Source organism: Macrobrachium rosenbergii, chromosome 40, assembly GCF_040412425.1.
Source record: "Macrobrachium rosenbergii isolate ZJJX-2024 chromosome 40, ASM4041242v1, whole genome shotgun sequence".
In the NCBI taxonomy this organism is placed as follows: Eukaryota; Metazoa; Arthropoda; class Malacostraca; order Decapoda; family Palaemonidae; genus Macrobrachium; species Macrobrachium rosenbergii.
In genome coordinates, this window is record NC_089780.1 from 21,972,666 (window position 1) to 22,000,165 (window position 27,500).

General features: G+C 32.3%; 2 protein-coding genes across 4 annotated transcripts in view; one reads left to right on the forward strand and one right to left on the reverse strand.

The window, feature by feature from the left end:
* Positions 1-27,500, reverse strand: part of LOC136826227 (somatostatin receptor type 2-like) — a 247,614-nt gene that overhangs the window by 19,758 nt on the left and 200,356 nt on the right. The window lies entirely within an intron of this gene.
* LOC136826343 (uncharacterized abhydrolase domain-containing protein DDB_G0269086-like) overlaps positions 1-27,500 on the forward strand; it is a 73,140-nt gene that overhangs the window by 6,835 nt on the left and 38,805 nt on the right. Inside the window, exon 2 of the mRNA XM_067083597.1 lies at positions 1,123-1,236. Coding sequence (XP_066939698.1) covers positions 1,123-1,236 — 114 coding nt within the window. The remainder of the gene's footprint in view (positions 1-1,122; positions 1,237-27,500) is intronic.

Below are 27,500 nucleotides of genomic sequence, written 5' to 3' on the forward strand. Positions count from 1 at the left end.
GAAAAATGGCTACGCGATAAAGTAATCCTGCCTCATCCTAAAAATCCTTCGTCAAGTTATGAGTGCAACCTGAATATCCTGGAGTGGAATGTTCCACTTTGAGTCCTTTTGAAGTTGCATCATTGTCTTTTCCGAGCTAGACGAGCGTACTTTCGAGTCCTGAATAGAGAAATGTAATAAAAATGTTTTAAAAACTGTTTTCCCCGTAAAGTGGTTTATGATTTCATAAAGATACGGGACTCCGACCGCGTTCAACAACTTGGAAAGCTAAACTTTTTTTTTTTTTGTCTCATCTCCGTACTTTCATCTCCTGTTCAGCATTCTCTTTCATTAACATTTAACATACCTCTTCATTCTTACTGCGGAGAGATAACTTAACAGAAAACAATTCGACGGGAGAATCTAAAACCTTCCTTTTTAAGTTTATTTTGTGATGCAATTCTCGCCTTGATTCCTAATATCCCTCTTTTGGGTTTAATTCACCACCCCAGCATCCAAAATGTTATAGAGACATGGAGGCAACAAACGCATGTTTGAAACAGATTTTTAAACAGGTTTTACAACGTGACAGAGAAAACCACATTCACATATGCATAGTTTCAATCGTTAAACACTCGTCCAGAATTTAACTTGGTGTTTTTTGTCACGTAATGGGTATGCATAATTTATTGCTAATAGCTGGTTACGATCATTTGTTCGTGAATACACACACACACACACACACACACACACACACACACACACACACACACACACACATATATATATATATATATATATATATATATATATATATATATATATATATATATATATATAATATACACATATAATACATGTGTATGTATAATTTCATTGTTTATTATTACGTGCCATCAGTCCTGGACAACAAAGACGTTAAATGTTATTGGTACGTTTCAAGTTTAAGCTTCGTTGCCGATGCGCATGCTTGTGTGAGAGAGAGAGAGAGAGAGAGAGAGAGAGAGAGAGAGAGAGAGAGAGAGAGAGAGAGAGAGAGAGAGAAAACTTTACAACCAAAGAGAATTACCATTCAAAGAGAATAGTCCAGAATTCCTAAACTACTGTGACTTAAGTTCCATTTGCTAATTCCTTTGTCAGCAGGTACGAACGCACAAGTTACATGCGTTTGTTTTTGTGAGAGAGAGAGAGAGAGAGAGAGAGAGAGAGAGAGAGAGAGAGAGAGAGAGAGAGAGAGAGAGAGAGAGAGAGAGAGAGGTAAAATTCCGAGAAGTTCAATGAAATTCAGGACCAATAAAATTTATATTATACTTAAATCTCGTGACCTGAATCGGGTTATGGTTTTAGTTTATCATATGTTACCTCAATTCTTGTATTATGTTTTATATTTAGTGAAATTACTGACGTTTGGAAACAACGACATACATAAAAATTAAGGTATACAAGAGATTCCTTTTCTTTGTTACTGAAAGGCATGTGCTCTGTGTAACGTTAATATATACTTTTTAAAACAAAAAGACGAGTGTTAATTAAAAAAAAAAAACACCTTTTGACGTATTATGACAAAATAAACACGAGAAACATGAGGGTGAACAAACAAAGTTCAAACCAAAGAATTCTGAAAAATAATTAAAATGAATATTTTAATTACGAAAACTAAGCTACTTATGTAGGAATTATGTAAGCGGAAGGGTCTTATTATACAGCAAAGCATTACCAGGTATTCAGTTGAAAGGAAATACGTAATATCGAAAGGATTACACAATAAAGCCACTTACTCAAGCTTATGTTCCACATGGTTACCGTCACAATATAAAGGATATCATAACTTTTTTTTCAAGAGCGACTTCAGAAAAATCAGGATTAAATATTATTCTTTCAGTTTTTTTGTTGTCGAAACATTATTCCTTAACAATGTAGTATTTCATTTTTAGTTTTCTGTAAAAGAAAACTATTGTGCCGGCTTTGTCTGTCCGTCCGCACTTTTTTCTGTTCGCACTTTTTCTCTCCGCCCTCATATCTTAAAAACTACTGAGGCTAGAGGGCTGCAAATAGGTACGTTGATCACCCACCCTCCAATCATCAACCATACCAAATTGCAGTCCTCTAGCCCCTGTAGTTTTTATTTTATTTAAGGTTAAAGTTAGCAATAATCGTGCTTCTGGCATCGATATAGGATAGGCCACCACCGGGCCGTGATTAAAGTGTCATGGGCCGCTTCTTATGCAGCACTGTGCCGAGACCACCGAAATATAGATTTATTTTTGGTGGCCTTGATTATACACTGTAGAGGTTGCGCAGAAAACCCGATTGCGCCGAAGAAACTTCAGCTCATTTTTTACTTGTTATAGTAAATGTGGTTGTCAGTTTTGTCTAAAATTTCATCGTAAATATCAATCCAGTTCTGTCTTTTGTACAGAAACATTCACTGACAACTTTTCCATTCACACACAAGTGGGATGAATGAGCAAATAACGCCCAGGGTGTTGTAAAACCAAAACCTAAGCCCTGATTATATATATATTTGGTCTTTCATCTCACCTTTCATGAGATTTGTGCTTCATAAAGGATACAATAACAGTGATTGTAATCAGACGATCCTTTTGTTGGGCGACACCTGGGCATTGCTTAATCACCTCCCAGCATTAATTAGTTATCGAAGGGATTATCTGGCACGAAACGAAACGCAGGCGAAGCAAACGCCCGATTTGCATCATGACGCCTTAGATTTATAATCCTCTTTTTGTTGGTAATTCACTTTCTCGTTGTTTCTTTTGCTCCCACTCCTATCAATTTTATTCCTCGTGCTTAATATCTGACTCTCCCTATGCTGATGACGCAACTCTCTTATTGTTTCTGTTGTTCTTATTCCTGATTATTTTAATCTTCGCTCTTAATCTCTAATTCCGACGGATTCTCGCCTTGATAAATAGTTCCACTTTCGAAGAGAAAGGTTTTAAGTAGACGAGATAATGAGATCATTAGGAGAGGAGCAAATACGTTCTCTCCAAATCTGTTTTTGTTATTATATCTTTCGTTGGGTTCTTTTGTACCTTGATCACGCAATCATCATATGATTAATTTAATGATTATGAATACTCACAGGTTTCAAGATGTCAGTTTAGCGAAATCAGACGAAAGTCATTTGATTTTTTTCTGAAAAATATACGACGAATTGCCCAGTTTACTTAGGTGTTTTACTAACTTGCCAAGTAACTCAAAAATGCAGGGGGATTATACTGAAAGCACTGAGCTAAGAAGTGTTTGTTTAGGAGTGCAATCTCCTTAGCGTGTAAGAAATACTGTAATATGTATATATCAGAAATAGTTACCTTATCCTCAAATGAAGCTTTATTTGTCCCCAGTTATGCATATGTAGAATCTACATGAATGGTTCTGAAATCTAGAACTTTACCCCAAAATTTTTGCCAATTATTAAAAAACTAAAGAAAAAAAAAATACGAGAGAAATGTCCGTATTACTTCATCTGTGACAAACTTCAAAAATAATTCAAGAGTTTAAAGTAATTAAACTGGTAAGATAAATTGAAAACCTGAGGCTTCAAAACAGTCGATACTGATTTGCAAATTCACAATAAATGAAAGAGAACAAACAGAAAGACTGAGGCTTATTGGAAAAGGACAGCTAATCATGGCTCCGAACAGCCGACATTGATTTCCAAATTCATAATCATTCTGGTCAATGAGAAAGCTTTGATTATTCAACGTGATGTTGCAATGTTTCGTTTGATCCATTTAAAAAGGGCTTTTCATGCTGGCATGCGCCCGCCAAATAATAAATGTTATCATTCGACCGAACCAGACTGCACACACACACACACACACACACACACACAAAGCCATGAAATACGCTAATCTTCAAAAGGACAGTTGCTCTCGCCTCGAATTTGCAGCTGCACACAATAGGAAAGTATTCTAAAAGGTCACTCGTAATAATAATAATAATAATAATAATAATAATAATAATAATAATAATAATAATAATAATAATAATAATAATAATAATAATAATAATGGCTAGACAAAATCCAAACGTATAACAAAAAATCATTAATGATAAAAACAACAACAACACCAACAATAATAATAATAATAATAATAATAATAATAATAATAATAATAACACCTAGTTTCAAACAAGAATAAAGTCCATATAACATATATAATGCAAACTTCCACATAAACAACATACAAATATTGTATGTTTTACTAAGAAAAAATATAAATTGCAAGTTTCGTGTATCTCTGCGTCTTCCTCTCAAATTCAAAGATATTAGCAATTATTATAACAAAGAATACACTTGTGAAAAGGAACTGGGAATTAAATATCTGCCAAAAGTCAGCAATATATGAAAATAATCTCCGTTACTTCTTTCGATTAGAAAGAAGCACGACACATTGGATGGCATTTGCAGGTCTCAGTATTGTTCAGACATTATCATCATATATCTATCCAGCAGAATTACCAGCCGTCTAGCAACTGCTTGTAAACGGTAAGCTGATCGGCATCACATACTCTTGCTTACCAATGCAAAAACGAAAATATGAGACCATACCTCAGCAAACTTAACAATAATCTTTTATATTACTCATGACACCATTAAACGACAATATAAACTGGTGCTCTGTAAACATAAAAAGTATCTTGCTATCACAACGGCAAAACAATAAGGTATGAAATAAAATCGAGTCACGTTTTTCATGATTTGCCCAACAACAGAGTTTATATTTAGAGGATCACTGGAGATAACAGCTTTCGGGTACAAGAACGGAAATATATTTTCCAAAATGTAGGATGAGAATTGGATATAACAGCTTTCGAGTACAAGAACGGAAATATATTTTCCAAAATGTAGGATGAGAATTGGCAATCGTGAAAACATTAGTTCAATAATCCTCATCTCGTTCAAAGACAACCATGGCTCGCAACTATCAGCACGCACACACACACAGAGAGAGAGAGAGAGAGAGAGAGAGAGAGAGAGAGAGAGAGAGAGAGAGAGAGAGAGAGAGAACAAACTTGGAGATATGTCTGAAAATCTAGGATGAGAATTGGCTAGACTGAAAGCATTAATTCAACAATTCTCATCCCACTATTCGAGAGAGAGAGAGAGAGAGAGAGAGAGAGAGAGAGAGAGAGAGAGAGAGAGAGAGAGAGAGAGAGAGAGAGAGAAAAGCAAACTTTCCAATATGTAATCTCAACAATTGCTGAGCCAGATTGCGAAACTTCTTTGCGGAGATCAATTTTGTTTGCTATGGAACCAAAACTTTCCGCTGGGAACCGATTCGTCTCCCAGTAAGTTGTACACAGGCGAAACGCACACACACAATATAGAGAATAAACCATTTTCATGCCTAGCAGATAACGCCATTTTAATTTTATTTTTCCCGTAATCCTATCCTGATTCGGAAAAAGAAATAAAACGTGCATTATAGTTAATTGGAAATTGTATTAGTGCTGCTTTCCGATACAGATTTCATGAAATGATACGTTTTGGGTTGCATGTGTGTGTGGGGGGGTAGGTGGGTAAGAGAATATGTATGTATGTATATAAATTGTGTGTATATATATAATACATATGTATATATATATATATATATATATATATGTATTCATATATATACATATGTGCGTATACCTGTCTGTGTCTGTCTGTCTATGTATGTACATACATTTATCAGCCTTTTCAATAATTACATAAATGGTTTCATATTACTCATGTCAACATTTGTCAAAAATGTAGCTTAGCTGAATCATCTATCCGATCACCTCTTCAAATATTCACACTTTAAAAAATAATATAAGTTCTTTTCTCTCGTTATTAGATATTTTGCCAATTAATTCTCTGCAGAAGTAAACTTAATAACAGATGAACTTGTTGACACCAAAAGCAACACGATTAAATAAAAAGAAAATATTAATAATGTATAAAAGTATTGAGGCATCGCATTGAAGATTCGACTCTAATCCACGTCGTTTGATCTTTCAATTCTTTCTGTCGCGCAGAGATCTCTGCATTACATGAGAAGCGGCAAAATAGTTCTAATTGGTCTGGCCTATTGTGAATAGACACACCTGAGCCCGTGTTAGTCATATGCCTATTCTGAATTCGTTGTTGAAGGGGAGTGATTTCCAGTTGCAAACGGATAGGGAAAAGATTCGTAAAGCTGATAGTCCGGGTAAGTTGCAACGATTCATAAAAAAGTGTATCAGTTATTTTTCTGGATACAACTATAGTTACTGCTCTCTAATAAAAGTCTGCATTTAACATAAACTTTTATTACTTATTATATATATATATATATATATATATATATATATATATATATATATATATATATATATAGATATATATATATATATATATATATATATATATATATATATATATATATATATATATATATATATATATATTATATATATACACACACACACACACACACATATATATATATATATATATATATATATATATATATATATATATATATATATATATATATATATATATATATATATATATATATATATATATATTTATATATATATATATATATATATATATATATATATATATATATATATATATATATATATATATATATATATATTTATACGCACGTATATATTATATATGCTGTTTATATATATTTACATATATATATATATATATATATATATATATATATGTATGTGTGTATATATATATATATATATATATATATATATATATATATATATATATATATATATATATATAATGTGCGTGTTTCCATTAACAGCAATACTCACCAACCGTATCATATTTCTAATTAAACTTTTGTTACTGCCATCGAAAAATATCACTTCAAATATGAATTTTTTTATTACAGAACAGATTATATATATATATATATATATATATATATATATATATATATATATATATATATATATATATATATATGTCATGAGGACACTCCACTTTCAACTTACAAAGAACAAACAATAATTAATTTACTGTCGAATGTTTCCAGCTATGATAACATTTTGTAAATGAGTTTTGTTTCGAATTTGAGAATGGTGGTTATGCATTAGAAATTCATTTAAAATTTGTAAACAGGAAATTATAAATCTCGGCTTATGTTCACCCCGAAAAACCATATCATCATTGTTCTATTTAATTATGAATAAATAAAGGATATATTTTACCTGGAAAAAAAAATAAACAAAATAATTTCCTACTCTTCGAGTATTGAATATGAAACAATAATACTTTGGGACCAAACTAGTTCTCTAGAAATTGGTAACCGAGATAAAATGGGATTTGAAAAACATACATAATTCTGGTAGTTGGGAATAATGAAAAATGTTAGATGCTTTTATGCGTTCTATTGATTTTTAAAAGAAAGGCTTTCAATGGCATATTGATGGCGAGTTTGTAGATATAAAAGTAAAGATAATTAAGGAAAAGGCCAGATTAAGCACAATGCCGTAAAATACATTTTACAAAAAATCCTTTCTCTCAACCTCGATTTGTGGCTTTGAGCGAAGATAAAAGGGGATCTATAATAATATATCTCTCGCGTAAGAATTCCTAATGAGGCTAATGAGATGGATGTCCCGTATATTTTATTTCCATTTGTAATGATCAACAAACGGTTCTTCGAAGGCTATCTCGTTAAATAGAGTTTTGAATTGTGCGTTCCACAATAACGTCAACAGAATTTAGATGGTGAATGATAAATTATAGGCTGTATTATTACACATAAACGAGATTATCGTTTTGTAGATATGATTGACATATAAGATTTAGAAAGTGAAGTTCAAGCCTCTCTAGAACCTGAGGTACCCGTTTGTATACGATAAAGAATAACAGAAGCAAGTACTTGCAAGTCGTATATAGCCAGAGAGGAAAAAGGAACAGAAATAGATCTTCCTGGAAAAAGTCGGAAAATTAAAAAGAACTCTACGGGTTTATCGCGCCGTATTTCACTTACTCTACCCTGAAAACATCGTAGCTTCTTAGAATGAATCTTCAACCGGTAGGAGAAAGGTAAGTTACAATGGAAACAATTACTTTGAAAAGTGAAGATACACAGTTTAAGTCACAGTACACTGACTGGATAACAGTGTGGGCGTGTTTATCACCGTTCGACGCTTCAATCTCGTAAACAGTTTCTTGACGGGCGGCCTCTGGGATATCATAGTTTTTTTTTCTAGATTTATTCTTCGTCGTGCTCAGGATATACAAAATTCGTATTTCGGATATTTTCCCCATGCAACCAAAATCATCGTGGCCTCATTTTGTCTAACAAAAAATAACAAATATGATATAAAAATCAAAATGAAAAAGAATATCTCCAGAATGAGTTTGAGCCAAAAGGACACTTGAGAATTTTATCGTCCTGATAATCAAGAAAACATATTACACAGAACTGCCTTCATTCGATAATGATGATTCAAGATAAGTTAAAGCGATTCAGTAATAGCACTGACAGTGAGATGAAACGGAGATGATAAAAGTTTCAGATGAAAATAAAACAAACTCCCAATTACTTATACAAAAGAGGGAAGAACCACATTTGAAGCTCTACATTCTATTATGATAAATACGGGTTGGATATTGAGCAGCTCAGTCGAGGGTTTATTTTATTTTATTTCAAACCTTAAATACAAATTAAGCCATAAAGTCTATTACTTCCCTTAAATATGAGTTAGAGCAAACATTCGATGCAGTTAGCCTTTCCTAGAGGTCTAATTGTGTTCAAATATAACCAATTCACGTTTACTAGTATTTTTAAGTCCGTTAATTTCCGACGGTTAACTTAAAAGAGCATTGTTCTATACGATTCCAAATGCTCAAATAAATGTACTAAACTATTCAAAAGAAAAATGTAAAGCGCTCATTTTCACAGAACCTAATTACGGATGAAGTGTGGCACTTATAAATAAAGATATTTTGGAAAATTGCAACGTGGCATCCACATTACTTTTCACAATGTGATATTGTTCTTTAATAATAAACTTAACAGGAATGAAGAAAAAATCGAAAAGAAACAAATGACACGTTTCTTTTCCCGGTAGCCTTCAAATAAAAGCTGGCACGGAACAGAAAAAACTTTTTAATTTGTTAACGTCTGTTCCACGACGTGGAAAATTAATCACAGCTAAATTATCAGAACTGGTAACACATAATTTCTTAAAGAGGTTTTTCTCTCTTCTGATACAATGCCGTCTTCGTGTGTGCCCTGCCAAGGCTGTCTCAGTGTTGTAATACCTGTTATTCATATTGATAAAAATAAATACTTCACGTGCGAGTTCGGACGGAGTTCAGCATGATTGATTACCGAATGAAAAATGGACGTGTTGCACAATGTGTCTTTTCATTCCTGTTCGATCTTGCTCAGGAAATTCTCCTGCTGATTAATTGGTAATTGAAAGTAATGGTAAAGAAAACTGTAATATATATATATATATATATATATATATATATATATATATATATATATATATATATATATATATATATATTATATATATATATATATATATATATATATACATATATATACATGTATATATATATGAATGTGTATATACATTCATATATATACACACACATATATATGTATATAACTGCAAACATAAATACATACATGCATGTATATATATATATATATATATATATATATATATATATATATATATATATATATATATATATATATTATTTATTTATTTACTTATGTGTATATAATTTATATGTATGTATATATATATATATACATATACATAAATGAAGCAGCACTCAGTAATATGTACGCTAAATTGATGAATAAATAATTAGAAAGATCTTGTCAGCGATATCCCTTGTTTGTTTAATTTATGGTAAAAAGTTGTATTTCCTACTTAACAAATATTATATCGCCTGAGAACTTTATATAATAATATATAAAAGGATAATAACGTGTATATTGATTTTGTTCCTTAATGTTTTGCAATTTTATACATGTATGTATGCATGAATGTATATGTATGTATGTAGTATATACATATACATTATATATATATATATATATATATATATATATATATATATATATATATATATTATATTATATATATATATATATATATATATATATATATATATATATATATATACATACTATATACATGCATACCTATACATTCATACATACATGTACAAAACTGCAAAACATTAAGGAACAAAAACACGTATACATGCAGAAAACTCTCATGAAAATGATTAACGATGTGTCCAGTTCAGAGATCAAGCAACACTACAGTGTAAGCTCTTGTTTGCATGACAGAGAGAGAGAGAGAGAGAGAGAGAGAGAGAGAGAGAGAGAGAGAGAGAGAGAGAGAGAGAGAGAGAGAGAGAGAGAGAGAACCAAAATAGGTAACGATCGGCTTGAGCTGTGGCAACGGAATATTCCATTTCAAATTTTCAATCCCCCTTTTGAAGCAGCGGATCGTATTATTTTTTACAGACCAGCAGGCATTACACTCATTGTTTTTATACAGAATAATCTTTTTTGCGCTTTGCGTTTTATATTCACTTTTAATTGTCAGGCCGGAAATCCTTCTTCGTGCCTCTCGTCCAAAGTTGATATTCCTTTATTCAGCCGATTTGAAAAGAGTAGAAAAAGAGAAAGATATTCATTTGTGGAATCAGATTTTTTTAACAAAAGCATTTTCTATCCTAGGGTAGTTTTCTAAGTAGCGAAATTGATACGAATAAATTTTTTTTTATCTTAGAATAGACATGAATGAATGCTAGTTCCATGAGATAAGATAATGAAGAAAACAGAGTGGGAAAATATTATGAAAAAAAGTGTGGTCCAGTATTTCAGCAATTAGCTGGTTAATAACACGTTCTATATTTAATATAGAGTCAATCAAACTATACTGAATCCAAGTTCCAGGTGATAAGCTAAAGAATAGCTATACATCTGTGGGCAAAGATATTGAAAAAATATGTTCCAATATTTCACCAATTAAATGATCGCTAAATATCATGCGTTCTAAAAATGCTGATATATCATCAATCAAACTATATTGAGACAAAGCCAAAAAAGCTAAACATTATATTCGTGGTTCAGGGTAAAGTGAAAATTCATGTTCAAAATTACCTTAAACAGCAATTTCCCCGGGGCTAATGAAAGCCCATTTTTGGATCACTTTTTGGATGGCTATCAAAATTCTTTTAGAAGGTTATTTGCATAATGTGCTCTGCGAATTTAAAACTTGACGCTCGTGTTATAAAAGTCAGGCTTATGAAAGCCAACTATCTTTATGTAATTAGAGCGTTTGACCTGATTTGACCATGAAAGAAATCTTATGTGGCAATATAGTTGCTAATATCGAGAAACAAAGATAAAAAAAAAATTTAACATTCGCTTCGTAATATTAACCCCGAGGAGAAAGTTGTCAGGCCAATTAACTGTTTGTTTTGTGTAGCCAGAAAATAAAGTTACTATGATACATTTACAACAAACTGTAACAATGTATGACAAATAATATCTATTATAAATTTAGAACAAAGTGTATGTTATGACAAATAGGAACTATTATAAATTTACAACAAATTACAAATTGTAAGAAATTACGACGATTATAAATTTACAATAAATAATAATAAATTATGACAAATTATGACTGTTATAAATTTGCAACAAATTATAACAAATTAGGGCATATAACAATTATATGATTACAACAACTTATAATAAATTATAACGATTATAAATCTGCAACAACTTATAACAGATTACAAAATTACAGCAAATTATAACGATTATAAATTTGCAACAAATTATGAAAAAAATAACAAATTATATATTATAAATTTGCAACAAATTATAACAAAATATAAATTACAACACATCACAACATGAAGTTCACAATACTACAATAAATCCATAACAAATATTTCAGTTGAATTTCCACCTTCAAGGTCTTCACGGAAAGCCACACACACACATGGTCCACCGCGTAGCCAAATTAGCGATATGTACTTTAGAGAAACGCAATTCACGCGTTCATGTGGATGAAATTTAGCGTGGCTGATTTTCCTGACGAGAAAATATAAAGGCTTTCCACGTAAAGAGGTTGGTAAAGAGCAGGTTGTGGTATGGCCCTTTTAAACGAGAAATGTTCGGTCGCTTATAGTAGCTTATGAAGAGAAATTTATATTTTCACTGATACGTTTCAAAATTTAATACCAGACGATGTTACACAGATACAGACGCAGACACATGCACACACAAACACATATAATATAATATATATATATATATATATATATATATATATATATATATATATATATATATATATATATATATATATATATAATCAGAAAGCTACTAAACGTCCTTTAATATCAATTCGCTCTACCTCGGAAATAATATATTTTCATATATGTTACCGAAGGGGAATTTTTAGTTGATAATAAATCCACCGTCCCGTGAGGTCGAACCAGTGACGGACGAGGACTCAGGACTACAGGGACGCACCAACCCGTGGCCGAACGGGTTAGTGCGTTCCTGTAGTCCTGAGTCCTCGTCCGTCGCTGGTTCGACCCACGGGACGGTGGACTTATTATCAACTAAAAATTCCCCTTCGGTAACATATATGAAAATATATTATTTCGAGGTAGAGCGAATTGATATTAAAGGACGTTTGTAGCTTTTTCTGATTGTATATGAATCACGGTGATGTGATAAATAGTCATATATATATATATATATATATATATATATATATATATATATATATATATATATATATATATATATATATATATGAAAGATGATTGTTCACAACGGATGTTGAATTAACAAGTGGGGAGAGAAACCATCCCAAAAACCTTGAAGAGGAATGTATAGGTAGCTTCTGGCGCACTTCCTCATCAAGTAAGGATGGCGTCAGACTTTTTCGAGGCATGGGATTGTGTGACATGACGCGGAAGTGTCCAGGTTCCGGTGAGGATGTGTGTTTGTGCGTGTCTTTTGGGGTAGGGTCCCGAGCAGTGTTGGGATGAAATGGGGTAGAGAGATTCATTCCAAGACCAGCATTGAACATTATTGCAGGTCTCAAGAAGTTTGAGACCTGTGTGTGGTGCTCAATAACTGAACTGATTTGTACACTGGGTTTAGAGGTAAGGAGTACATCTATTTACCAAACTGTAGATTATTTTCTCCATCTCTGTGTTATATATCTTGTTTTTGAGTAACGTGGGAAGAATTCCCATTTTTGCTTTTTTTTTTGTATTTTGGGAAACTAAAAGAAGACTTTGCTTGTCTTCTTCAAATGTTTCGCTGAGTAAGAGGTCGAGAATGTACTCAGTGGGGATGAACTACACTTTGACCTATTTTTTGACCTGTGCAAGTTATAGAATATGACTATGTTTATGAATCGTTTTTGAGAAATTGGAATCTAACTTTTTTAAACCATTGCTTATTTCTGGCAATCTAATTATGTCAAGTTTGTCCAACATTTTAATCCATTTCTTGCAATTTAGTCATGTTAAATTTTGCTAAATAAATTATTCTGGGTAAAGCGTGTTCCACTGTAGTCCTATGAAAGAGAGGGAGAGTGAGAGAGAATACAGGGTGAGTGAGTGCCGGAGTGGAACCAGTAGTCCTTTCCGCTTGGTCATCAGCAAGGCTACCATTAGGGGGGGCAAGACGTCCCAACTTACAGTAACACGTAAACACTAAAGTTCAGTCATTACTGGTTACAGTAATTTGGTGGCAGCTTGATATGGACCACTTAAAAGCCTTTAAAAAGAGACGGGTGAGGTGGATTTCAGGTTATATAGGGCGTGTTCCAATAATCTGAAAAGAGGTAGGATGGTAGCTCTGATTGCTGACTGAGGTATTTTCAATCGCCTTGGGAAGGAGACGCGGCAGCGCAAGGCAGTTACTAGTGCCTCGGTGTGAGAAGTGGGTGTGTGCGTGTGTGAAATAAGGTCAAATGAGTAGTGTTTCTTTTCAGATTGGGAACTGCTTCTAAGTACTCGTACAGCGTAGGTTTTGGGAAGACTGTTGGGGGAATATTTTGGGTAAATGGTCTCTTTGTGTTGGTTGTATAGAGGGATTAGGGTGGAACAAGCCGGTTCAAGCATTCGTTTTGATGACGGAAGCGTTCGTGCACTGTTATGGGAACAGGGGCGGTGACGATCTGTGACGTCATCGAGTGGGTGTTACCGTAGTTATCCCACTGTATTCCCGTTTTCTACGAGGCCGGTTTCTTTGTGTGGAGGGGGACTGAAGTATTTCTCCTTCATCGTTCGCTTTGGTGCTTAGAGTTTTTTTTTTTTATGGATCGCATCTGCGGTTAGGGTTACTTCACTGTTCACATTTGGCATTTAAAATTTGGTTTTTCTTTTCAATGGTTCGCATTTGCATTAGTGGTTGGGGTTTGCTGAATTTTTTTGTTTTTATTTTTTTGTTTTATGAAGTTGAGATCTGGACGTGTCCTTGGAACTTGGAGAGTTATCCGTTCCGATAATATGGCAGACGAAGATAAAGATAAGGTTACAATGTTGCACAAGTTTATATCCGTGGACGCAGGGGTTCGGCCGTTTCCAGGGCTGGTTGATGGCCTTCTTCCGGTTCCCCTCTAAATTTTTAAAGAGGGGAGTGACGAGTAACGTGGGAATTCTCCCCACGTTACTCAAAAACAAAATACGTAATACAGAAATGGAGAAAACAATCTACAGTTTGATAAATATATGTGCTCTTTACCTCTAAACCCCGTGTACAAATCAGTTCAGTTATTGAGCACCACACACACAGGTCTCAAACTTCTCGAGACCTGCAATAATGTCCAATTCACTCTACCTTCGTTAGTGCGTCACTGTAGTCCTGATTCCCCGTCCGTCGCTGGTTCGACCCCACGGGACGGTGGACTTATTATCAACTAAAAATTCCCCTTCGGTAACATATATGAAAATATATTATTTCCGAGGTAGAGTGAATTGGATATTAAAGGACGTTTGTAGCTTTCTGATTGTATATGAATCACGGTGATGTGATAAATAGTCATAATATGGCTACGTGCGACAAACGCACTACACGGTCAACATGGCAGAGGTGGGTGGATATCGTCTCCAAACGCAAAACACCTGAGTTCGACGGGTGAGTTGATGGGAGATGTTATTCACTTATACCTCTCTTGTGGCCGATTTCGTTAGTGCGTCACTGTAGTCCTGATTCCCCGTCCGTCGCTGGTTCGACCCCACGGGACGGTGGACTTATTATCAACTTAAAAATTCCCCTTCGGTAACATATATGAAAATATATTATTTCCGAGGTAGAGTGAATTGGATATTAAAGGACGTTTGTAGCTTTCTGATTGTATATGAATCACGGTGATGTGATAAATAGTCATAATATGGCTACGTGCGACAAACGCACTACACGGTCAACATGGCAGAGGTGGGTGGATATCGTCTCCAAATGCAAAACACCTGAGTTCGACGGGTGAGTTGATGGGAGATGTTATTCACTTATACCTCTCTTGTGGCCGATTTCGTTAGTGCGTCACTGTAGTCCTGATTCCCCGTCCGTCGCTGGTTCGACCCCACGGGACGGTGGACTTATTATCAACTAAAAATTCCCCTTCGGTAACATATATGAAAATATATTATTTCCGAGGTAGAGTGAATTGGATATTAAAGGACGTTTGTAGCTTTCTGATTGTATATGAATCACGGTGATGTGATAAATAGTCATAATATGGCTACGTGCGACAAACGCACTACACGGTCAACATGGCAGAGGTGGGTGGATATCGTCTCCAAACGCAAAACACCTGAGTTCGACGGGTGAGTTGATGGGAGAAGTTATTCACTTATACCTCTCTTGTGGCCAATTTCGTTAGTGCGTCACTGTAGTCCTGATTCCCCGTCCGTCGCTGGTTCGACCCCACGGGACGGCGGACTTATTATCAACTAAAAATTCCCCTTCGGTAACATATATGAAAATATATTATTTCCGAGGTAGAGTGAATTGATATTAAAGGACGTTTGTAGCTTTCTGATTATATATATATATATATATATATATATATATATATATATATATATATATATATATATATATATATATATATATATATATATATATATATATATATATCACTCAGATGTTATTTCATCAAAAGATAATCTCATTTGATTAATATTAAAATAGCCCTTCTCAGTTGAATATTGCAACACAGATAACATAAAATAAAATAAATTTGCATATAAAACCCTTTAATGTACGTAATACAAAGACTAGATGATACAGATTAACAGCATTCATAAATGCTGTGATGCTTTACATTGGAGTCTGACTTTGACGAGAAAAAATATCTGTTTTTTATGGAAATTTTATACTTCATATTTCCAATACAGAATTTAAACAATACCAATTTTTGGCCTCGTGTGTGTGTGTGTGTGTGCGTTCGTGTGTGTGTGTAGAGAGAGAGAGAGAGAAAGAAAGAGAAGGAAGGAAACATAAAAAATTAATCATTATTATTCCCCGGAAATAATAACATAATCTACATGATATGCCTTAGGATGTTAACTAATTTATTCCTAAGCTTATGCTTTGAACGTTTGTATGTGTATAAGAGACAAACTGACAAACAGAAGGACAGAAGAAATATATATATATATATATATATATATATATATATATATATATATATATATATATATATATATATATATATATATATATATATATATATATATATATACATATACACGTTGGATGTAGAACCCATTGTAAACGAAACCAGAATTAGAATCTAGAAGCCTTTTTGGGAAAAACAAATATCATTCAATTCCACTGAGTGGTAAGTACATAACAGTATCACCTATGACACTAAATGCATTCCGAATATTGCTGTCACCTAAGGAGCTTTAGTTGCATGAACTTTATTTTGATCTAAAGAGACTTAAAATAATAAAAATATTGCTTTGTTCCTGGTTTGTGTTGTATGTATATATATATATATATATATATATATATATATATATATATATATATATATATATATATATATATATATATATATATATAAGCTTGCATAAATTAACAATAATGAATATTAAAGACATCTAGCTCTTTCAAAAGCCACGTGCATACACATGTAAAATTATAAACGAAACGGTAGTTTTCGAATATATAAGCCTGCATGAATTAGCAAATATGTGATGAAATATGAAACAAATTCGGTTCTTTGAAAAGTCATATGCATCTATAAAATGACAGACAGATTGGTCTGCGCCAATGATTGATTTATTGGTTAGTTTATGCCAGTCAGGTGTCGCAGCAGCAAATGTCATCGGCGCTGGTAATGGGGGTTGAATTTAGATAGCCTCCAATGATGATTTGACGTGACAACCGTGGCATTCTGTTTTTATTTTATTGTCTCGAAAAATATCACATTCAACAATTTGTTTTGACTCTCTTCTCGTTCGCTGCAAAGTGCAAATAAGTTGTCTAAATCAGATACTGATTTTAATCATTGATGCAGATATCAATTTTGATAGAGTCACTGTCAGCAAAATACTGCATTTTCACATATACTCTTCTAAATATATAAGTATGGACAACACAAAATAGTAAGTTCTTTTTCCTACTTCTTCATTTAGTTGTTTACTTTTTTGCAGGTAATTTATCCCTCACAATATTATTTTACTTGCACACAGAAGGAATGACTCAGGTTATATATACTTTAAACAGGTGAATGGTGGAAATTGTGGAAAGTTGTGTTGAACGACAGTGAAGAATTGAGAGAGAGAGAGAGAGAGAGAGAGAGAGAGAGAGAGAGAGAGAGAGAGAGAGAGAGAGAGAGAGAGAGAGAGAGAGCTGTTTCTGGAAATGCATGAGTCTTAATTTCCATTGCAAAGGTTAAATCTCGATGGCAGGGAATAAAATCTTTATCAAGAGTTTACATATCAAACTACAGTATTAAACTTTAAAACTAAAGTATTTATATAGTTACCACTAAAACTGAAGTATTCAAGTGAGTCTCCTCCGATATATTGTCATCAACCTTGTGAAATTTTTCCGGAACAATTCACTTACTATTAAAGTTTTGTGTTTTTTTTTTTTTACCTAATAAACACATAAACTTGAAATTTTTGTTGATTATCACTTTGATTTATTGTTAAAACACCGCAACGTGGCTAGCAACACCTTTCTTGTAACAGAGCCTTCAAAACAAAACAAAACCCCGTGAAAATTGATTTTTCCATCACCTTTTATATAATTCATCTTTCCTCTATTCAACAAGAATTCTCGCGTGGCGTAAATAGAATTTCATCATTCCTGCGATTAAGACCAATGACTAATGCTCGGTATTGTGTTGTTATGCATTCCGTTTGATCTGAGAAAAACGTCTCTCGCGTCGACTGATATTTGCAACCTTGTAGTAAAATGCAGTCATCAAAGAGGCCAGGCTGAACACAGTGTCATAAAAGGCTTTCTCTTAAAAAGAACGGGTTCTTTTCTCACTTTGAACTTGTTGATTTAAACATAGAGAAGATGGATTATACACATCACACCAGAGAATAATTTCTAAACTAACTTTAATGGAGGATTTTTCTCATAATCTGTGAAGCGATGAGTGACAAACGGACCTTTGAAAATTGTCTGCTTAAATTCCGAATTCCGGGACTTCACGCTGATGGTACGAAGGGTAAGCTTATGAAAGTCAAATCCCAGTGTGACACACTCTTAAATTATATTATATTTACGTTACGTGAAGCTTCCTCACTCCATTTTAAAAGAGGAGAATCGTGTTAATATTCCCTTCGCGTATTTCGGCTTCAGTTTCCACTAACATTTCTCTACCAGGCCTTTTTTTATGTTCCTATTTTCCTTGTATAGAATAAAAAAATGAAAAAAAGGAGTTCTTGTCCTTTTGACAAAACTTAAACGGTGGCAAATAACAAGATTGATATTAAAATAATGGATAAAATAAAATATGAACTGGTTTGTACAGAAAATAAAACTAAAGAGAAGAAATTTATAAATCATACATATATATACATTTCAATTAATAAGTGAGGAAGACCTTTAAATAAAATTTTTTTATACATATATATAAAGTATATATATATATATATATATATATATATATATATATATATATATATATATATATATATATATATATATATATATATTATATATATATATATATATATATATATATTATATATATATATATATATATTATATATATATATAATATATATATATATATATATATATATATATATATATATATATATATATATATATATATATATATATATATATATATATATATATATATATATATATATATAGACATTGTACGTTTAAATCTGAAAAACATACTTGAAAATAATAACGTAAGACCTACAATGATTAAACGAAGCCATCAAAATTTCTGAATCATAATTTGACAATTTTTCAAAATTCAGTCGCATTCTGTTGACTGGCTGCTGTAAGCAAAATGTACCTAAAAAGGAATTAAGCCAGGTGTACCCTAGAAATCCCTTCCTATTAATTATGGATCCCTATAAATCTCTTCCTATTAATTATGGGTGTGATTTAACATGCATAATTTCCGGGAGGAAGAAAAACTTAATATATTTCATGGTTTCCGGTAGGTGAAGCTGCCTTTAAAATACACTATTTATCATTATACATAGGACCTTCACGTAGGGAAGCAAACATTATTTAATGTTAAGCACAAAACATTCAATAAAAGAATGATGAACTTGTATATGGAGAATTGAACGTAATCTACATTTTCATACAAAAATTTAAGACTTCTGAGAGGTAATCTGACACGGACATTATTCAGAATTCTCTTTTAGTGTACCAATCAAACAAGACGGATCTTAATGGCACATTACAAATGAAACTGAGTTTATAAATAACTGGACCACTGACAAAAATCTTTGTTTTGACTGTAACTATAACAAAGACTATATGACTCCCAAAGTGATGACAATACTAGTTTGTTCTTGTCCGAAATTAAAACTTCAAACTCAAAGAGAGAGAGAGAGAGAGAGAGAGAGAGAGAGAGAGAGAGAGAGAGAGAGAGAGAGAGCAACACTAAACAGTTGTTCGGAAAGAGGCTATCACGTTGGTTTGTTTGTGTGTATATGAGAGAGAGAGAGAGAGAGAGAGAGAGAGAGAGAGAGAGAGAGAGAGAGAGAGAATGAGAGAGAGAGAGAGAGAGAGCAACATTAAACCAGTTCGGAAAAAGGTTACGCACTGGTATGTGGGTATGTATATATGAAGCGAGAGAGAGAGAGAGAGAGAGAGAGAGGTGACTCACCCATGGAAAATATCGCCCCCCACCCCTTCAGTAAACTGGGTATCAATAAGACTGAACTCTAACAATAAAATCATACACGAAGTTTTGCAGTAATATAATAATCCCCTTCAATACAACGAACGGAATTGTATTTTCTTGTTTTTTTCATCCTCGATGAAATGACATTCATTGTTTTTAACAGCTTCTGATCTTTTGTTATGTGATCTATATTTAGTTTTGGATGAGAGGTAGACCGGAAGTCCGTTTCCTTATACCTCCAGTGGATGTTTATATTTTTTTATTATTTATTTGATTCTAAGAATACCCACCTGTCCAGTCATCCTTTTGTTCACGAAGGTGAGCAGGTGTTATGAATATGATATTAATTTCCGGGTGCTCGTTCTTGTAAATAGCGATTATTGTAAAGGATGTGACAAAAAAGTAAATTCTAACAATTTGTCAGATTCATTGTTAAGAAGATAAATTTTTGGGTTGAGATGAAATGATAAAAAATGATAATGTTCATTTTAAGCTATAAACGCCTCTCGACAAATTCACGCAAACGAAGATGGATAACATATTTTCATATATATCTATTATTTATTTAAGCATTACACTGGCAATAATGGCAATGAAACTCACGTAAGATCTACAATTACTAATGGCTTCAACAACGCAAATTGCATTGCATGACATTCAGCTTTGTTATTATGTTTCTCTCTCTCTCTCTCTCTCTCTCTCTCTCTCTCTCTCTCTCTCTCTCTCTCTCTCTCTCTACAGCATGCATTATCTGCCTAAAGTTTGTGTAGTTCATTCCTATATCATGCAACATTGCACTTCTACTTATCATATAAATAATTTCACCTTATTAACAAAACTTAGAAATCCAAGTAACTATTATAAGCATGAAAGTTTCATATATATATATATATATATATATATATATATATATATATATATATATATATATATATATATATATATATTATATAATATACATACATACATATACTGTACACACACATACATATATATATGTATATATATACACAATATATATACAAACATCTGTCCACAACCCCGACATTTGTGATCAAAATAAGTATTCCCTCAGTATTAAATTTCTTGCCTGTTTATTTCCCGGAAAATCATTTTTCCATTTTCCCCCAGATAAAAAAAAACTAATCAGCGACGTCAAGTTTATCTGAAACGCGAGATGGAAAAGTGAAGAAGTAATTAGCCGGTTATTTCACTTTTGCATTACGAGGGACAAAGACAAAAATAGTTGTCACTGGAGGCTCCTATTGTTGAGACACATACACACACACACACACACACACACATACACACACACACACACACCTGAGGCATCTATTAATCACATGCGTGTTTTATGTTGTATTTGATTCGCTTGTCTCTCATCAAAAAATTTAAAAATATAAAAAGGTTTTAAAGGTGAGACACACACACACACACACACACACACACCTGAGGCATCTGTTAATCACATGCGTGTTTTATGTTGTATTTGATTCGCTTGTCTCTCATCAAAAAATTTAAAAATATAAAAAGGTTTTAAAGGTGACAGTCCTGCCATATAGCAACAATGCGTTCACAGACAATTATAATTTTAATGATTGCTTCTGATGATATCATGATGCCCATTGTTTAAAAGGGTCACTTTAAAAATCGATGTCATTCAAAGGCTGGTTTTATGCATTTTTTTCCGCTTGTGTATGTTTCTGTTTTTTTTTTAACGAGAGAGAGAGAGAGAGAGAGAGAGAGAGAGAGAGAGAGAGAGAGAGAGAGAGAGAGAGAGAGAGAGAGAGAGAGACTAGATCCACTAAAAAATATGAAGTGAATTATGATAAAAAGGGATTTTAGAGAGAGAGAGAGAGAGAGAGAGGGGGGCAGATCAGCAGAAACATATAAAGTGAATTAAGAATAAAAATTTATTAGAGAGAGAGAGAGAGAGAGAGAGAGAGAGAGAGAGAGAGAGAGAGAGAGAAAGGGGGCAGATCAGCAGAAACATATAAAGTGAATTAAGAATAAAAATTTATTAGAGAGAGAGAGAGAGAGAGAGAGAGAGAGAGAGAGAGAGAGAGAGAGAGAGAGAGAGAGAGACCAGACCACCAGAAAGGTATAAAGTGAATTGAGAATAAAAATTTATTATAGAGAGAGAGAGAGAGAGAGAGAGAGAGAGAGAGAGAGAGAGAGACCAGATTAGCAGAAACATATAGAGTTAATTAAGAATACAATTTATTAGAGAGAGAGAGAGAGAGAGAGAGAGAGAGAGAGAGAGAGAGAGAGAGAGAGAGAGAGAGAGAGGCCAGATGAGCCAAAGAACATGATGTGAATTAAGGAATTAGCTTAAGGTAATACGAGGTAGAGCACTTTCAAACCAAATACCAACTGATGGAATTACAACAACTGTTGAACTGCGCATATCTCAGATTCCTTTGTTAGCTGCTTCCTAGGGGTATACAAGAGTGTAAGTGTACGTGTGTGAATGTGAGACAAAGAAAGAGTAAGATAAACAGACTGACAAGCAATAACATATTGAGGTAAATCTAAAAAATAATAAGAGAAATTCAAAACATTGTAAAGTAAATTTCAATTAAGTCAACCCAATATTTCATTTCCATTCCCACATGATACACGAAATAATTTTATTTTAACAGGTTCACTGTCATTTTACACAATATATATTTGCATATATACATATATATACATTATATGCATATATAAACATGTGTATACCTGTATACATACATATACATAAATATATATATCTATACATATATACACATATAAATGCGCATATATACATTCATATATATGTGTGTAAATATATATATATATATAAATATATATATATATATATATATATATATATATATATATATATATATATATATATATATATATATATATATATGTATATATATATATATATATACATATATATATATTATATATAATTATATATATATATTATTTACAATAAGTTTTACTAAATACCATTACAACAAAACAGCAACACGAACACTAGTAAAACAACAACAACAATTAGAGTGATCATTAATCTCCTCAACAATTACTCGAAAATAAAATCATGTGTCACACATATTTTTCGTTCCAAGCCAACAATAGGATCCCTTTCAAATAAAAACAAATGCTGAAGATTAACAGGGCCAGGCTATATTAAAATGCTTCCTGTTAGTAATAATGTGTTGGAAGCTGCTAAAATTCATTCAACAAAGTGCCGAAACAGAATATACACTTTAATAAATTTTAAAGTTCTTAATCTCTCTCTCTCTCTCTCTCTCTCTCTCTCTCTCTCTCTCTCTCTCTCTCTCTCTTCTTTATATATATATATATATATATATATATATATATATATATATATATATATATATATATATATATATATATATATATATATATATTACATACATATTTGGCATTCTGCAGAAATGACTGAATATTTTCATCTCTCTCTCTCTCTCTCTCTCTCTCTCTCTCTCTCTCTCTCTCTCTCTCTCTCTGTGGAAATTATCTTTGCTATAGCACCTTCCTGTTGCTAACCAAAAGTGCCGTGATTCATTATAAATATCAAAAATAACTTCTGATTTATTTTCCCCATAAAGCTTCCTATTTGAACACTAATTCATACTGCGTTCTCTTCATTATAAAGTCAGAACGTGAGTGGGTGTAACAATTTATAATTTGTCGCATGCATGCAAAGGACTTTGAAGGTATTTGATATGTATAAAGAGAGAGAGATCCAATCTTAGCTTAAGTTGGGGCCCCATAGGCGTTAAATTATTCATAAGTCATTATAGAAGTTATAATTATGAACAAACTAAATGCTTATATATAATACATCCGAGCTCGGGTCCCAGAATTATTCAACATCAAGCGAAAGTACATATTTAGAATGATAATTCTAGAGGAATAAATAGCAAGCAATAACTGGCGATCACAAATGTTTATTCGAGTTGCTGTAAAGTCCAAAAATAGGCGTATTTGTTTAAATAGGCGTTATGGCAGAACAAAGAGGAAAATATAGGATAACAAAGGATTTTTCTAAACGCCCAGCGAACTCATCAAAGAGATGCTTACATAAATTCTTCATAAATTCTGCCACGTGATTATTAACACATGGTATTTAGGATTTAATCTGCTTGCATTAAGCCGCTAACTGATGACGTCCACGCTGGCATTACAGAAACTAATCTTGTGAAAGAAAAAAATCACAGTGCGTCAACAGTATATAGTGAGTTCTTACCATACAAGTGACGCTCTCATCAATGGAATTATGTTCAAGCTGAAATTATCGTTACAAAGCAATGTTTTAAAAAATAATATATGATAATGAAAGGTGATTTTTTTTTTACAGGACTCAACTGGTGGGATATTAAAACATCGAGAGTTGCAGAATAAGAGTTGACAAAAGGTCATTTCCTACAGATAAAAAATCAATCCGTGAACATGTTCATATTTTTATAACATTAAAATATTAATACGCACTCTTCTATATCTTACAAAATGAAGGAACGAACACTCATAATAATATTCCTTACAAATTAGAATTTTTGCAAGCGTTATTGAACACCTAGTAAAATTTCGTTATGAATAAGCATCCCAGTGTATATTCGTGTAGAATTAAGGAATGAATGAGGATTTGCAATGCTAAAAACTGTCGAATGAAAACTCTTGAGGTTTCATTTTATATTTTCTTTTAATTTAGTTCATTTTAATTTAGTTCATCTCACAACATTTTTCTAATTCAGCCATCTTGATCTCCGCACCGTTGGAAGCAAAACATATAGCTGGTGCATTTCAAGAAATATATCATCAGAATAAATATTTATAATGTCAGTGAAACAGACTTTTTCTGGTGTTCAGACTGGCGACTTAGGCTAATGAAACGGGGAGTATGACAGAGAAAATTCTCAGAATTATTCATTAATTGTGTTTTCAGTGAACACGCACGTAATCGTGGGATGGATTCACAACATAATAAAGTTAGGGTCATGTTATGATGTGTTATGTTTATATATATAAATATATATGTGTGTATATGCATAAAAAATCACAGTGGATGCACGTGACTTCAGTATGCCTAAGCGAATACCACTTGAAAATTACAAGCAGAAGTTCAGTACCAAGCGCTTTCACGTGTTGTTTATGCACGTGAAAGCGCTTGGTACTGAACTTTTGCCTGTCATTTTCCTGTGGTATTCGCTTATGTATATATATATATATATATATATATATATATATATATATATATATATATATATATATATATATATATATATATATATATATGTGTGTGTGTGTGTGTGTGTGCATACATTATATATATACTGCATATATATATATATATATATATATATATATATATATATATATATATATATATATATATATATATATATATATAAATCCATAATAATAGCGATATACTCGTAAAAATTATCTCCTTCTTACTTAAACTCCCTTAATATTTGTGCCCTCCAACTCCACTATATTTCAAGTACCCTCTTCACCAAAGTGGCTTAAATAAATAGATCATATTACAAAAAAAATATCTATTACTTCTCCATAAACGAAAAGAAAAATTTTTCGATAACATTTCTAGTAAAGAAACGCAAAAAAACGACCCCACTTGGTAATATCAATTTCAAATATGAATACTTTTCAGTGAATTTCTTGATGCTCTCTCTCTCTCTCTCTCTCTCTCTCTCTCTCTCTCTCTCTCTCTCTCTCTCTCTCTCTCCTTGAGATGGGTTTCATTCCTACCCTGTCAATCTGAGGAGTCGGTCTGGCAAGCGTATTCCACTGTTAAGGAAATCAGCAATTTCCGTAACGACGCTTTACGGAAAGTATGTCAGTCTATCGTATTACTGAAAATCAGGAATGGCGGGTGTTTATATTCGGCAAAATACTTCTTATTTTTACTGTAGGTATTCAGGCAAAAAAATCTGTGTATGCAGTATATATATATATATATATATATATATATATATATATATATATATATATATATATATATATATATATATATAAATACATACACTATATATACATATATATATATACACACAGTATATGTGTATATGTATATATCCACAATATATATATGTGTATAAATACATACATACATACACTCATATATATGTATGTATATATATATTATATATATAATATATATCTTATATAAAAAAGTTAATGTTTGTGTGTTTGGGTTAGCTTGTATGTTTGTGCGCTATAGAAATCCGAACCGCTTAACCGATTTAGACAAAATCTGGCACGTTGATAGGAGTCAAACGAGAATATTGAATGTAGCCAGAAATTAAATTTGAGAAAATGTCGAATTCTTTTCATTAGCTGAATAAGCATCCTCAGACAGCGAAACGGACAACTCTAAGAAATAAGGCGACGTTATTTTCGCGTCGACAAAAATGAATTGTTGAACTTTTGGACAAATCTTCCTGTGGATAAAAATAAGTCTTTCTCTTATATACATTACTTCCGGGTCATTATCTAATATTCTGTTTCACACAGCACACACGACTAAGAAGGGAAATTCAATATGAAAGTCAATAGATCTGAAATTTCCTTTATTGCTTTCTACGATGTCTGTCTCAGAAAAGGTAGAGATCACTGTTCCGTGGATGAGTAATACTATACTGTTCCATGGATGAGTAATATTATACTATTCCTTGGATGGGTAATACTATATTGTTCCATGGACGAGTAATACTATACTGTTCCTTGGATGAGTAATACTATGCTGTTCCATTTCTTCTCCATATTATATGTTGCCCTATAGCGGTTACCTGGTCTTATACAAGCGAAAAAATATCCAATTTACTATTGGACAGAAGTTGCAATTCTGAGATATTCCTACAAATAAATAAAAGTAAAGAAATTATTACTTTTCCTTATATCATACTAATTACAAATATCTAATTTAATATTTGACAGAAGCTATAATTCTCAGAGATTCCTACAAATAAGAAAAAAGTGAAGGTTACTCTTTGGTATATCATACTAATGTCGTCCTTGAATTCTGGAGATTCGTGATACTATATTCAGTTCCTCAAATAAACGAACACTCACACCTGTTCCAGAATTTGAAGTAAAAATGTATAGTA